The 15,266-nt window shown below is 43.8% G+C and overlaps 1 protein-coding gene across 5 annotated transcripts in view; it reads left to right on the top strand.

The window, feature by feature from the left end:
* DPYD (dihydropyrimidine dehydrogenase) overlaps positions 1–15,266 on the top strand; it is a 685,692-nt gene that overhangs the window by 67,261 nt on the left and 603,165 nt on the right. For all 5 annotated transcript variants that reach the window (XM_090050053.1, XM_090050052.1, XM_090050055.1 and 2 more), the window contains one exon: positions 6,350–6,432. In XM_090050053.1, the coding sequence (XP_089906179.1) occupies positions 6,350–6,432 (83 nt within the window). The remainder of the gene's footprint in view (positions 1–6,349; positions 6,433–15,266) is intronic.

The following is a 15,266-nucleotide window of genomic DNA, read 5'->3' as shown; positions in this document are numbered from 1 at the left end:
AAGGACAAAAGACCTTTTGAAAGAGCTAGACTGATGAAAGGTTAAAAAGACCTTTTAGAAAATAAATCCTGACTGATGTTACAACCAGGAAGTTTAAATAACATTTAAAAATTACTGAAGCTTTGTGAACTATGTTATAATTTCAATCCTTATTAAAAATTAGGGACTGAGTTGGGAAATTCTCATTTTTCTTCATGAGTTGGAAGGTGTGTTGCAGTTATTGGCTTTGCTTAGCCTGTTAGAGATGGACCTGCATTATGAAGCTTGTGTGCAGTAGAACTTGCTTCTGGAAGTTTTACTTAAAATGTAGCACCCAGAACATGCTAAGGCGGGTGCAAATATTGTTTAGGACAGGGCTGTATATGGGCCATCCTGCTGCGGATGCCCCACCTCCATCCTTTGCTACACTGTGCTGGTACCCCTTTGCTCTGCCAGGTCCCTAGGTTCCCCTGAGTCTGGAATGTGGTCCCTCAGTTCTGCCCCATGAGACCAGACTCCATGTACGTGATGATGAATCTCTATCTCCTACCCCCTCTCCATTCCCCACCTTTTTCCTCTTTAATCCCTTTCTGTCTGCCTGCTCCAGCACTTGCTCTGCCTTTGCCACATTTGTGGACTTTTCCCAAGGTAGTTCTTTTTTTTTTGGTACAGCCTGGTTTAGTTCAAGTCTAACATCTATTAAATGAGCCGTTTATATTTCAGATTTCTTTCCTGTCTTTCTCAACATTGTGACTGATTTCAAAAGAAACAAAAAGGAACTGAAATCCCACCTCTTATTTGTAGCGGTTTATGTTAGAATCCTTCTTATACATTTTAAAATTGTATTGTTTTATGAGTGGTAGCATAACTTTATAATGCCTTTTATTTAATTTAGAGTAGACTTTAATTGAGTCTCTCTGTGGTTGCTCTGTTCTTTAAGGTGGTGTTTAGTTTGGTATCATACAGCATAATAGAGCTGTTAACAGAGATAAGAAATAAAATGTTACGTAATTATTCTATCATAGTTTAAACTTTCAGACCTTATATATACCCAGAGGAAATCACCTGGCAAAAAGCCACCAAAAACATTTTTTTCACTGCTTGTGGTTCCATTTTCTCTAATAATAATCACTGAAAACTGAACACCTGAGAATGTTCATAGTGCAATGGACCAAAATAAACTATCCCACACACAATATTTATAGATATTAATGTAATCTTAGCATATACAGCAGAGTGAATGTTATCCTTTGTTCTCCTGTTCTGGACTTTAAATGTTATGATTTGTCTTAGCTATGGCTTGTCTCTTATAACCTTTGTCAGTGACAAGAGTTTAGCAGAAGCTATGGCCCTACTTGAAATTTCTGTATTTATATGCTAGTAAGGGATTCTTCAAGAATTTTTTTCTTCTTCTTTTTGGAACCCAATCTTGAGTCAGTGATCATTTGGGCTTGTGCCCCATAAATATTCACGGAAGAGAAGCAGCCTGTAGTTACTGCTTTGCCTATGTGCTACAATACTTACCATTTAGTGCAGTGGTTTTCAAAGTTCCTAAAGTCATGGATGCTTTCATACTACTTCTGCTGGGAGCCCCTACCCCTGGTTCTGCAGGCTGTGTGAGCTGATGCATAGCCGTGTGACCTGGTCTGATAATGGCAATACACTGCTTCCCAGTCCGTTCCACCATTATTCCCAATATTTTTGTGGAGCCCCTGATGTGGACACCTCTGGGGTTCCGTGAAACCATTGAAAACCACTGATTTAGTGGATATAACCTAAGTTGTTGCAGCCTGAGAATTCCATGTATTCACCCAGTCGCACATGGACAAGGCTGATTTTGATTATATGCTTTCTAAATATTATGTAGATCAGGGTCAGGCAAAATGCTGCCACTGTATGTAGATCAGGGTCAGGCAAAATGCTGCCACTGCGCATCATGGCAAGGAGTCATTGGGCTGTTTGTCATTGGCGTTCCCTGCTGTGCATTTGCAGTTTCCACACCCATGCAGCACCTGCTGCGGGTGATGCAGGCAGCCGACTCCAGTGCATGGGGCTTCCCTCCCATGTTGCATGACTGGGGGGGCTGCACGCGTATGGCAGGGAGTGCTGGTAAGAGAGACAGCTCGGCAGGGGCTGCAGCCCTCACTGCAATGTACATTGCAGGCCAGAGCCTTACACTGGACGGCAGCATCTGTTCCCTTAGCATCTCTACCTGCTGCTGCTGCTGCCACTGCCTGCCAGGGCTGTGCACCATGGGTGGAGTGTGGAGGGGGGACAATTCCTACACCCGCCACCCTCCTTCACACCTCATCGCCACACACCCACACACTGCCCCCATGACCCCCTCATATACGCAACCCTCAACAAACTCTATGTCCCCCCACACAAAGCCACACCCCTTTACAACTCCCCCAGGCCCCCACCCCACCATACACAGACACCTCCTTTACGCACCCCACCATACACACACAACTCTCCGCACCCCCCAACCACACCCCCGACTCAATATACAAGACTAAGAACGTATTTTTGAGTTATTACACAATCATCTCTACATACAGTATGCAAACACAAATCATGACAAAATATTTTTTGTAATAAAATTAAAATATGTCATAGTAGGTGTTTGACTTTTAGTGTATGACTTTTTTTTCTGGTTCTAAGATGGCAACCCTCCTCTCCCAAAAGGAGTATTTCCAGTGGGTAAGGGGAGGGACTTCCAGTGACAACAGTCAGGGGTTAGGGGTGGGACTTCTGATCCCAAGATGGTGACCAGGGGGTGAGGCAACTGTCAAGGGGCAGTGCTACCCCCAGCGGCCCTTGAAAGCTCACCAAACCTTGTTAAGGGGCCTTCCACCTGAAATAATGTCTGCCCCAATGTAGATCAATAATTCTCAACCACAGTGCTCTGAGATCCTTTTAAAAACCTTGTAGAATATTGTGCAATTTTAACATTGTTATGTGTGCAAATACCTACACATAATTCACAAGATAAACCCAGAGGTTTTAAATGGGAATCCATAGTATCAAAAACATTCCACCCTGTCGTTTTTCTCTGTTCTTTGCAACAGAAGAATTGGTCTATTATATCTGTGTATGAAAAAGACAGGCAGGTGATACAAAAAGATGGCATTTTCCAAGGGATGCACTGAGCTTAAAAAAGTTGAGGAGCACTGATATAGAAAGAAAATGCCTAAAAACTCATGGCTGTGAACTGGTATTCTGGTTTTTACATTCCATTGTGATTGGAGGTCTGTGTCTTTCTCCTTTTGTTTTATACTAGTGGTGTTCAACCCCTTGCCTGTGGGCTAAATCTGGCCCATGGTGCCGTGTCATCCAGCCTGTGGGGCTCCCTACAGGCCCAGAAATTTGACAGTGAGAAACGGCGGCACTGCTCCCTTACTGCCAGATTGTCAGACCCATGGTGAGCCATGGGTCCTATGCGCTGGACTGGGTGCCTGATCTCAGCATGCAGGGGTGGGCAGCCCAATTCAGGTGTGGGGGGCTGAGATGGGGTGGTGCCAGTCCCCTGGGGCCACATCCCAGTGTGTGAGGTGGGGGTGAGGGGGAGTGGTTTTGGGCTTCGGGACTGGATCCTGCTGTGTAGTAGGCCTGTATGAAGTGGCTAGGATTTGCTTCGGATTCAGCTGATTCGGGGGACAGTGATTCGATTCGGTGATTCGAATCACTGTCCCAAATTGATTTGTTTGAATCTGATTCAGAGATTTGGCTGCTACCAAATCTCTGAATCTCCCAGTCAGCCAGGCCAATTCCTCTGCCCGCTCTCCCAGCGCTGGCAATGGCTGCTCCACCTGTCCCAGCTCCCAGCACTTGTTAAAAAAAAAAAGCCCTGCATCAGCAAGTGCTGCTGGGTGTGGGGGGGTGATCCCCACTGCCCCCCACTGCAACATGCTGCATGGGGGGCTCTGCATGAGCCCTCCAAAGTCACTGCAGGAGCAGTGAGTCTCAGGGACTTTGTCCATTTTTCTTAAAGGGCCGAAACTAGCCCAGGCAGGGCAGCTGTGGGGGGACTGGAGGAGCAGGGGGAGGGTTGGGGGGCTCATATAGAGCCCCCTGTGCAGCATGTGACAGTGGGGGATAGCATGTTGTATGGGAGCTGGGATTGCTGGGGCTGAGTGGTGTTGGTCTCTGGCTGGCAGGTGGAGCCTCCCCAGTGGCTTTTTTCTTGTTTTTTTAAAGTACCGGGTGGCTGGGCTGGGCGCAGAATGGGGCTGGGCAGGACATCCATGAGGGCTTCTCCCGTGGTTCCTCTGGCTGTGCCTGCCCCTGCCCTGGTTGGGGGAGCCGTGGGGGCTATACTGTTGCTGCTTGCTCAGCCAGCGCGGAGAGGACGCGATGTAGCAACAGTTTGCTCCAGGCCGCAGCAGTTCATAGCCTCTGTTGCCAGCACTGCCACACCTGCATCAGTGCTGGGAGTGGAGGCTTTGCCCTGCTACCACTTGCCAGCTGGCACAGAAGGGCATAGGATATGGGCGGAGCAGCAGCACTGGGAGCAGGGGCTATGCCCTGCTGCTGCTTGCCTCCTTCTGCCTGGAGCGAGCCATGCCTGCATCCTTCTCCTGTCACGGCTCGGCACCTTGTCTCAGCCCCAGCCCCAATCCCTCCCTCCTCGATGCCCCTTCCTTCCCCCCAACCCCAACAGACTTGCTAGGTGGAGGCAGCTGTGTCAGCTGCCTGTTTAGTCTCCGAAACAGCCAAATCTTTTCTGAAGCTTTTCTGAATCGATTCGGATGCTTAGAATCGATTCAGAGCTTTAAATTAGTCTCCTGATTTGATTTGGATTCAGAGATTTGGTCCTCAAATTTGGCTGAATCTCTTCTGAATCAAATCAGCTCCTGAAGCTTCGCACAGCCCTAAAAATGATGCCTTTTGGCAGTAAGTGTTACTGAGCTGGAGTTGCACCAATGAATGGTAGGGGCTAGAGATGAGATGTCTCAGAAAGGTCTAATGGTTGCTGCTAGTGTGGTGCTTTGTATGTTGTGTAATCACATAGGCCTCAGTGAAGTGAACATAGTTACGTGATGATTGTGATTCCAACTTGGTGGTATTTTACATTTTCTTTCAGCAGGTATAAATAATGTTACAATCACATGGCAAAAGGGCCTACTGCTTCCTTTAATATTAGTATGTAGAAAAAAGGTAGTAGTTAAGGACTAAGAAAGAAACCTATTTATTTTATTCTCAGAACATTTGTTGATATTTTAACTTTAGAAAACTGGGACCCCTGAATTTGGGCAAAAATAAAAATCAGTTTATGTGATATCTTCATAAATCAGCTTTTTATATTTGCTACAATATTCTGATATGAATGGAATTGGGAATCATTAATTTGTTCAGACAATAGTGAAAGTGTTGTACAGAATTTTAAAGAATTGATTTAAATTCTGCCTTTTGTATTTCAACTTGCCATGCTTATACATAGGGGTCTACCTGATTTACAGTTTTGCAGTTTTTGTGGAAACTGAGAAAAAAGGCATTGTCCGCCATCTCGAGGAAATATTATACTGGCCATGATTTCCCACGAAATCAACCAAAAATACCTGCCCCGCATATTATTTATATAATCCGCTGTTTTAGTGTGTCACAATGTTTTATACTCTACAAAGACAATGTGACTGAGAGTTACTGTCTACTAGTGACATAGACTAAGTGAAGCCACCAGTCGGTGAAGTGAAAATGTTTCTAAGGTTAACATTAATTAGTATTTCTAAACTTTGTAGAATGCTACATATAATAAATTATGTGTATGTAAGTTACAATTTATTTTGTATATACATTTTTATTTATACTAGATTTAAATTTAATATTTAAATTATAAAAATATGATAAATTATATGATATCATTTACTTTCTGTGGCATTTGCTGTTACATTATATGGCATATTCCTTTCTGTGAGGTGTGGGGCTGCTGGGAAATGTCTTTGAAATCAGCTCTTTGTGCCCTGACCAAACTACAGAAATTGCTTTGTCTTGCTGCGAGTTAAGTAGACCCTTATTTATACATTTGCCCATCGTATCTTGTGGTGGTTTTGTAGTGTTACATATTGCTAAGGAAGAAAACGTTTATTCTCCCTTCAAAAATAAAAGTAGGCAAACATTCTGTATATGCTATCATAGAACATTGATAAAAGGATTTCCATGACAACCATATCATAAGCTTCATGCTTACTTTGTTAAGAGTTCACAATGTCATTTTTAATGATGCCTGTGCAATTAAAGGCAAATGCATAATTTGTGTGAATATATAATTAATATAAAATAGTTGTGTTTGCAGTACAGTGAGTATGGATGATTTGTAGTGCAAAAATCCTACTTAAGAGTCTAATGTAGATTCTTCCATTTATTGCAGAACACTGAGAAACTAGAAAATAATTTTGATGACATCAAGCACACAACTCTTAGTGAGCGAGGAGCACTTCGAGAAGCAGTGAGGTAAGTCTGGGTCACCATAGCAACAGTCACAGATGTGGTAAAGAAAGAGTCATTCTTCATTATTGGGGGAACAAATGAGTTCATTGCCACCATTCAGCTCTATTCTCTAAGGTATTAATTTGTCAGTGGAGAGGCTTCCCTTGAGGCTGTACTTTGGTTTTGAAGCTGCATAAATGTTCAGCCTCGCTGCACAGTAAAAAACGTAAATGTTTAATTTGTTACTTAAAATGCTTAAGGGGTGCCTTGTTTTATATTTATACTAAACTGTATGAATGAATGAAAATATTGTTCAGCTAAATTGTGTAAGTGTTAAAGAAATTGTACAATGGTGCTTAAACAAGCCTGTATTTGTTCCTAATTTGGATTTAATTTTTCTATGTATAAGTGACCTGTGCTGCCTTTTTTTCTGTTAGATTTGGATAGAGTTATATTACTGTACTTCAAAACCAAATGATTTTTTGGTTTGGTAAACCATATATTTTAAAAATGTTTCCAGGGATTCATATGCTGTAGTTTTGTTTGTGTTTTGCACATTCAGTATCTGTCATTACAAGATACTGAATGTGTGTGTTACAAGAAATTTAAACCAGCCATCAGCTGGGTTGCTTTCTCTTACTCTTACTCACATTGTTTAATACTGTGCTTCGGGAGTAACTGTATTAAAGTAATGGACACTAGTCCTAAAGAAAGGTACTACACAATGGGTGCATCTACATGTGCATATTAATGTGGACCAATAAACCGTGGTGCATATTGCACCAGAGTTTGTTGCTCCCAAGTGCCTGTGCTTACATGTGCTTCTGGGACTGCAGCACATAGAACCAGGTTGGAGCAGCTTTGGCTGGCTGGCAGGGGGCATAGGGGGGCTCAGCCTACCAGCCTGGAGCTGCTCCAACCTGGCTCAATGTGCTGTGGAGGGGTTGGCCAGGGCACAAGGGTGCTTCAGTATGACAGGCAGCCCCCACCCTGAAACACTCTTGTGCCCACCCGGTGAGCTGGATCAGTATCTACATGTGTGTTGCTGTTCACGAAAAGCTCTGCCACGGGATAGTACTTGTGTAAGTACTAGTACTAACAAGTACTAACCTGTAATTTATTAGTTTCTTGTGGCATAATAGGGCCACACATATAGATGCTGAGATGTTTACTGTAGAGCTAATTATGCAATAAATGTCTTATAGATGCACCAGTAAGACGATAGGTGCCAGAATTGCTCCCCCCCCACCATGATTTATAAAGTATCTTTGCAAACTCCTTTGGCTATGTTTGGAGTAATGTAAATGACAGTGGTCACCATATGACCTCAAGTGAGCATAAAAAAGTCTAAATTGCACTTATAGGTGACTGGAAGTGGGGTAAAAAAGAGAAATGACTACTAGGGGATTTAAGTAGGGTCATAAGAATTCATTCATTAATTGTCTGTCAGAAAGTAACTTTTCGGTTTGGAGAAAATGCAGCAAAAAATGCTTGCAAATCTTGCAAGCAAAACAATTTATTGGCATTCATAATTCCTTTAAAATTGGGGGAGCAAGATTTTATTTGCAATTGTGTTCATGATACTCATGCATACCGTGAATGCTAGTTTGAATAACTGTTCGTAAGGGTGTTTCACACATGAAATGCAGTCCTGGCTGTTTTGAAAGCTGTTCTTATTACTTGCCAACAAATTCACTCCTGTCTGAATATTTTTCACCTACTGGTGTTACAAGTAACAACACTATTGTAATTGAAAGTTTAGAAAGAAGTTGCTTCACTCTGATTTTTCATTCTTTTTTACCTTATACACAATGTGCTGTCAAGTGCATAATCAGTTTTGTTCTTCCTATGTAGTTATTCACTTTCCTCTGTACATCTAGGTCTTTCATGTAGCAACAGAAGAACTTCATTTTTTGGATATTTTCTTCCACTGAGAAGTGTGGCACAGATCACAGTATTTTTATTCTTTCCCAGTGTAGAAGCAGTTTTCATACAGCTGAATTCTCTTGTGTGTTGTTATGGAGTTAAATAAAAGACTGTTAACTTATATTAATAATTTTTATTTACTCACACTTGAATGACTGATTAAATGAAGACTTTAGCCTGTGTTATGTTGGCACAAGTGAATAAAAAGTATATGTGGCTCAATATAAGATATCTATTGTGCAGGGTACCACACTGCTCTGAAGTCCCACAATTGCAGATCTCTGAGATAGTTGAAAGATTAGCAATATGACAACACAGGCAGAGAGCTCTACATTAACTATATTCCTCTGTGTACTGTTTTGTTCCAGAAAACATATGGTGGGGAGGGGAAAATCTTGTGCTTGAAGTGTAGCCTCACCCCATTTATTTTTGATGACCATATTCAAGAAAGGCTAGGGACAGAAATCACGCACAAACTGGTATAAATGATCAGAAACCAGCTCAAAGATGTAACATAACAGAAGTTCAGTGCACATAAACCACTTTCAAAATGGACAAAACTGGTTTAGGATAAGCTTGGAGGGATGTAATATCAGACTCAATTGATTTAGGTTAAATTGGTTTATTGAGCTTCTATGCCAGATCCCCTCAAAATTCAAGTTAACTCAGAGCTCCCAGCATCCCAGAATGCTTTGCACCTTCCCCACAAATCTCCCCTTGCAGGGTTGGCGGGCTAGCTTTGGCCCAAGCTGTCTGCTCCAGCTGAGCAGGGAGGCATGCTGTAGTACCCTCCAGCTTCTGGCCTGGGTCACTGCAGACATGTGGCTGCATTTCTGGATCAAAACTGAATGTTGTCGGGGAACAGCGACCCCAAAGGTCACGATGGGCCGGGGGTGGCGACTGGAACACGAACAGGTGGGATTTGCGGCGGTGGAGTCTGAGTGGCGCGGGAGTCATAGTGGTTTCGAATAAAGTAGATTTATTGACTTACACTTTGTGGAGCATAGGCAGAGAAGCTTTTTCAGTTACAGTATTGAAAACGATGAGCAACGAACGACAAAGGGGTCTGTTGGCCCACAGGGTTCACTAGTGAGCCCTTGCTTTCTACCCCCTGAGGGATAGGTGCAGCTGCCCACTAGCTAGTCCCGGGGCTGGTCAACAGCTCATTAATCGGGAAAACGAACAACGAAATGAAACTCTCACTGGGTCCGATCTCTCCCTGTCTCTGTTTCTCCCAGTCTTTCCCCTTGAGGGAGGGGTCTCACAAGGTTTTATAGCAGCCCCCTTAGCCAATCAGGGCACTTAGTTGTTAGAATTTTCTGGATCAATGATGTCGGGCTCTTAGAGAACTGAGCATGTGTATTTCAAGCCCTGTGTGTCAACTGGGCATGTGTCAGTAGAGGAAGTAGGTCATGCTGATTGACAGTTCCTCAGGTCACCCAGGGGACACGTGCTGGGCACACTGTGGAAATTTCCATTCAGGGCCTGGCTGCGCATGTCAGCTTCAGTCCTCTGTATTGGCAGCATACACTTAAGATTTTGTTCTCACAAATGTCTGTTCACTTGCTTATTTGTTCAATTTAGACTAACCTGCAAAGATTGAATCGATTCAGCCTTGGTTTTTTTTGACTGTCTGTACTTAGCCTAAGAGACTAAACAGCTCTGTGCTTGAGAATCTTCTTATGTTTGGGATAGATGGGTATCTGCAGGTTCCCATGTTTGATGAAGCTAGTAGTAAAGTTTTCATTGACTTGACTGGAGAAGAATCAAGTCTGAGACCATGTTAGTTATTCATAATTATGTTAGTGCGTTTTGAGAGTCTGCTCCAAAGACTTTGAAGTCCATGAAGTTTCACTGACTCCAGTGAACTTTGAATCAGTCCCTGAAAAGTTTATTTTGGCATGCATGTTGGAGAAGGGTCCAGCTTTCTCCCTCAAACACGTGGGAAGTTCCATGTTTTGGTGGGGGAAACGTGTGGGAGTGGGCTTGTACAATGCATAGAGGCACTGAATTTGTGTGGCCATTAAAAACAAGGCAGCCTGATTTAGATAGTTAGGCAGAAATGTGGAGCTCAGTTAAGTCTTAAGTTTAGTGGGAAGTCTGCCCAAATTCGCTCTGATTTCCCAGAATGGTGCTATTGGTCTGTCAGATGAGAGATGCAATGAAAATTTTTCCCTAGTGGTTCATTTTGGAATTAGCCTTCCATTTTAACTTTCTCTTTCAAAAAAGCACTCAAGTTAATATAGTTTTAAACATGCTTCTGGGATAAGAGTATCTTGGTACTCTGCATAAACAAACACTAATACTCAAAAGAGCATCTTTTTTCCACCTTCCCCCCCCCACAGAAAACCAATTGATATTTGAATTAGGAATGAAATGATAAACACGTTTCTCATTATATACATATATATATTTTTAAACTGTAAAAAAATATTCTCTTCAGTGCTTTAAAAAAATAATGTTATAGCAAAGAAACTTCCCCTCATTCTAATTTGCATATTATTTTAGACCTTGAGTGAGATAATGAGCTGCTAATAGTTAACATTATTCAGGGTATAAGGATTGGTGTTGTGAGAATTTGGTTTAATTTTAAGTACACATAATTGAAGTGCTGCTTTATGATTTTAATGTTTTGCTAATCTTGTTAATAAATAAACCATTGTGGATATATGATCATATTTTAATGTAGTTGCAAAGCTTAAATAAACCATAAAAGTAAATTAGTTTTTGAATCAATGTTTTACAAGTGGGAAAACTAGTGGTTTACATGTTTTGAATAGATATAATTCCAACTGGTGTTTTATACAGTAACTTGCCAGAAAAAATAGTGTAGATGTACATATAATGTCTGATTGTGTATAAGAACATTAAGCCTCTGCTAAATAGGGTTCAATTTGTTATAGATCCACTATAAAAAAGCTGAATCCTGATCCCCAGTAAAATTGCTTTGTGCCAGCCTAAAAATGCAGAGGCGATTCCAAACTAGCTTTGGCTGCTGTATAGGAGTTCCTGTCTGGAGTAGAATTGCCACAGCTGGCTCTGTTAAGCCTCTTGCAGCCTCTACATAGTGCCATGTGGAAGGGCCTGAGGAGGGGAAGGAGTGCTGCCATGCTTATATGGCTCTGGCCTGTGAGAGTGCAATTTTAAGCAGATTTTATTAGAAATAAGTTTTATTAGAAATCTGGAGGAAATCAAAAACCAATCGTTAGGCAAAAGCTAAAAGAATATGCAGTAAACATAGACTTTGTGGCAGGAAGGTACAATAAAGTCATGGGTAAATTTCAGAAAGAAACAAATATGTATGGTAGGGAAGGGAAGATCCTGTAGTGTATCCCTTTAGTTTCTGCTGTTCACAGGATCCTGTATGGAGTAGAAACACTTTGTGGCAGGACCCTGAATGATTATGTATCTGAAAAAATCCTAACATGCTTTGGGGCATTATAAATACTTACTCAAGTCCAAGATGAGGTTCTTCCCCCCTTCCCCCCCCCCCCCAGTTAGCATACAGCAGGGAGCCTCATCTTGGATTCAAGTACTGGCCCAGTGCAGGTGGCAGCTCAGGTCTGGGTTTGGTTTTGGGCTCAGGGCTGAAGCTTGAGCTGGGCCAGCACCTGCTCTGGGCTGGGATGACTCATTTTGGTGGAGAAGGGGGGTTCACAACGAGGGTGGGGCGGGAAATGGGGGAGATGCATGTGTTCAGCTTGGGGGGTGTAATGAGGGACTATGCAGTCTGCCCCCTGCCACTGCTTAACTTCTATTCTAGCTCTTGTCCCTCCAGCACTGACCTGGCTTGGCCAGGAGTTGCCATCACTTCTCCCTAGTTGGGATGGGCTTGGTCTGGGTCATAGCTGCTGCTACTGCTGACTGCCTCAGAGTTGGGGCAGAGCTGGAGCAGAAGGTAAATAGGGTGGGAGTCTTGAGAATGTTATCAAAAATTAATTTTAGATGAATACATGAGAGTAAGTGAATGAATAGGTTTTCAAACATCTCAAGGCTGCTTTCTTAGCAGACTGGGTAACAGGAAGATAAGAAGAACAAATAAACCATCTAAGAGAAGATAAAAAGCACAGCAGACTCCCTGTCTCAGGAGGTTGTAAAACAAGTGATTCCTCCCTATCCATCCATCTGCATACCTAAGCCATGATGTATATAACTAAAAGACTGTGAGTTCAGCTCAGCACCTCAGCTCAACAGCAACAAGATGAATGGCTAAGCAGGTTGTCAGGGGCGCTGCAGCAAAGTCTGCCTAAACTAAATATATAAGGACAGTGAAGACTGGGCCTTGATGACATCATATGCCATCACCATCAACTCAGGAAAAAACTACCAGTGTCCCTCCCATAAGATCATTGTATCCAGAGGCACTGCAACTGGCCATTGTGACTAAACCTGAGCACCAGTGGATTGGTCTGTGTGTATGTGTGTGCATGAGTATGAGTGGTTTTAGATAAAGCATTGGTTTTCCCCACTTGATCTATGTGTCACTCAATAAAGATTTTGGTTGCTGAACCTGTGCGTTGGTCTTTTGTCCAACAGGGGGTCAGTGAGTTGGGGGGCAGGCATGATGGAACAGGAATGGGGGGGCAAGGGGTGGGGGAAGGCATGGGCATGAGGGGCAAGGGGTGAAGGCAGGCTGCAGGGCAGAGCAGGAGGTGGGGTCCTGACTCAGGCATAGGAGGCAGGCAGTAGGGGGCTACATGGTAGGGGGCAGGCAGTGGGGGGAAAGGGCAGGGGGGCAGGCATAGGCATGGTGGGGGCATGAGATAGGGGAGCAAGGGGCTGGGGTCTGGCCCCTTGCTTCTGCTGCTGCTTTCCCCACTGCAGCAGGGGGAAGGATAAATTTAAGATGACTTTCCACTAGTTAGATTCTGTACATGGAAAATTATAACACTTTTGTTATAATTACAAGGAGGGGCATCTTAAATTTGAAGTCATCTTGGATTCAGATAAATATGGTAATAACCAGTCAGGCATTACATCTTGCGTACGTTTTTCTAACATAGATTGAGTCAAGCATTATCTTGATCTTTCTAGTCTTCTCCAAGAAATCTTTCATAGAGAAACGGCCGGGGTGGGGTGGGGGTGGGGGGTGGCGAGGGTATTCGTTTGCTTTTAAAAAAGAATTTTTTTTTGCCAACAAAGATAATACAACTTATGATGTCAGGTAGCAAGGTGTTAAAAATAGTATTAATATAAATATCTGTATCCCAATTCAAGATGAACACCCATCTACAGTCTTTCCAAAAGGTGCTGTCATAGGGTTAGATCATTTCTTGGGAAGACTGGCTAAGGAAATACGATTATAAAACTTGGTGACTGAAGAATAAAACCATGATGGGGGGGGTGTAGTACTGAGAATGGTTTTTGATAAATCAGCTTAGTAAAAGAGTTGTAGAAACGATTCTATTCGTTCCTGAGCAAGAGTGGACAGACATTATCCTCCATCTAGGAAAAAAAATATTGAACAGGATGGATTTTTTTTTAGTCTTATGCCTTTGGTTTTCTGATAAGAACGTGGAAATGAGGCTACATCTGTGGTTTTCATTCTGATATTATCACTAACCAGTACCAGCTCCATTCATGCCATTGTCTTAGCGTCTTTTTGAAGAAGAGCTAATAATAATCAATGGGCATGTCTACATGTGGACTAGGGTTGTGCGATGCTTCAGTCTCTGATTTGGTTAGGTGGAGATTCGGCCCGATTTGATGGCCAAATCTCTGAATCTGAATTGAATCAGAGGACCATTTAATTTCTTTGAATTGAATCAGAACACTCCAAATTGATTCAGAAAGATTCGGCGATTCAGACATAGAGATGGCTTTATATGTTTTTTTTACATACCTCTAGGTAGCAGGTGGCTCGTGAATACTGTGATGCTGGGGTGCATGGAGTGTCCCACAGAAGTGCGGGGGACTCCTCAGCACATTCAGTATCAGACCTGGAAGTGTACCAGAAGCACTTCCAGTCCACTTCTGGGTCCTCTGGGGAGTGTGCTGGCCTCCCCCGCCCATTCCCCCAGCTCAGTGATAGGTGTCTCCTGTGTTTTGGGGGAGTACCCGGGGCCTTCTGCAGCTGATTGTTGAGCTGGGAGGGTTCAGAGGGACCCCCCAGTGTGCTCCCTGGCAGACCTGTAAGTGGACCAGAACTACTTCTGGGTTTACCGCTAAGCATGTGGAGGGCCCCTGTAACAGAGGGCCTTCTTGGGGCCAACTTCCCAGTGGCCTGCCCACTTGTTTCTGGGCTAAACACCCGCATTCTCACCCACCATGCCTTGTTGGAATTAATTAGTTAATGATGTAATTAAGCGGGAGGCTCCCCATGTCCCACCGTGATGCCAGGGGGCACTATCTGTGGAAGCTTTCCTCCCCTACACCACAGCTCAAGCCTTGTAGATGGCATCTAGATGTTGTCATAATCACTGCCCCCCCACACCGGGCCCCAGAATCCTTCTAATTGAACTCCACCTGGATTCCTCTCCTCAGGCAGTCTCATCTGCCTTCATACTAGGCAGCGTAGCTCCCTGAACTGCTTCCCCTTCAGGTGTGGTCCCCCCAGGACCTTTGGCTCACTAGCCCTGGCCCACCTCCAAGCCAGCCAGAACCCCAGGCATGCAGCTTCTCTTGGGCATTCCTCGTGGTGGGCTCCTGGCCCTTCGACCCTTCCAGTCGTGGCCCCAGCATTGACCAGTCAGGGGAAGTCCAGACAGACACGAGTCTATGGCCTTTTCTGTGTATTCAGGAGTCCACCCTCCAGGCCCTCCAAACAAGGGGTAACTCACCCAGTTGTGGGGGCTAGGGGTTAAGGCTCCCTGACCCACCTTTCACTGGGGTGGTAACTGGCCTGGCATTTCCTGGGGGCTCCTGCACCACTGAGAGTGCCACCAGGCCACCCACTCCCAGCCGGGTGCAGTTTTAGGTCATACCCAGGACCA

The sequence above is a fragment of the Crocodylus siamensis genome, chromosome 5 (assembly GCF_052110815.1).
Source record: "Crocodylus siamensis isolate JL-2025a chromosome 5, ASM5211081v1, whole genome shotgun sequence".
Lineage (NCBI taxonomy): Eukaryota > Metazoa > Chordata > Crocodylia > Crocodylidae > Crocodylus > Crocodylus siamensis.
Note: the sequence above shows the minus strand (reverse complement) of the source record. Positions and strands in the feature narration are given on the sequence as shown.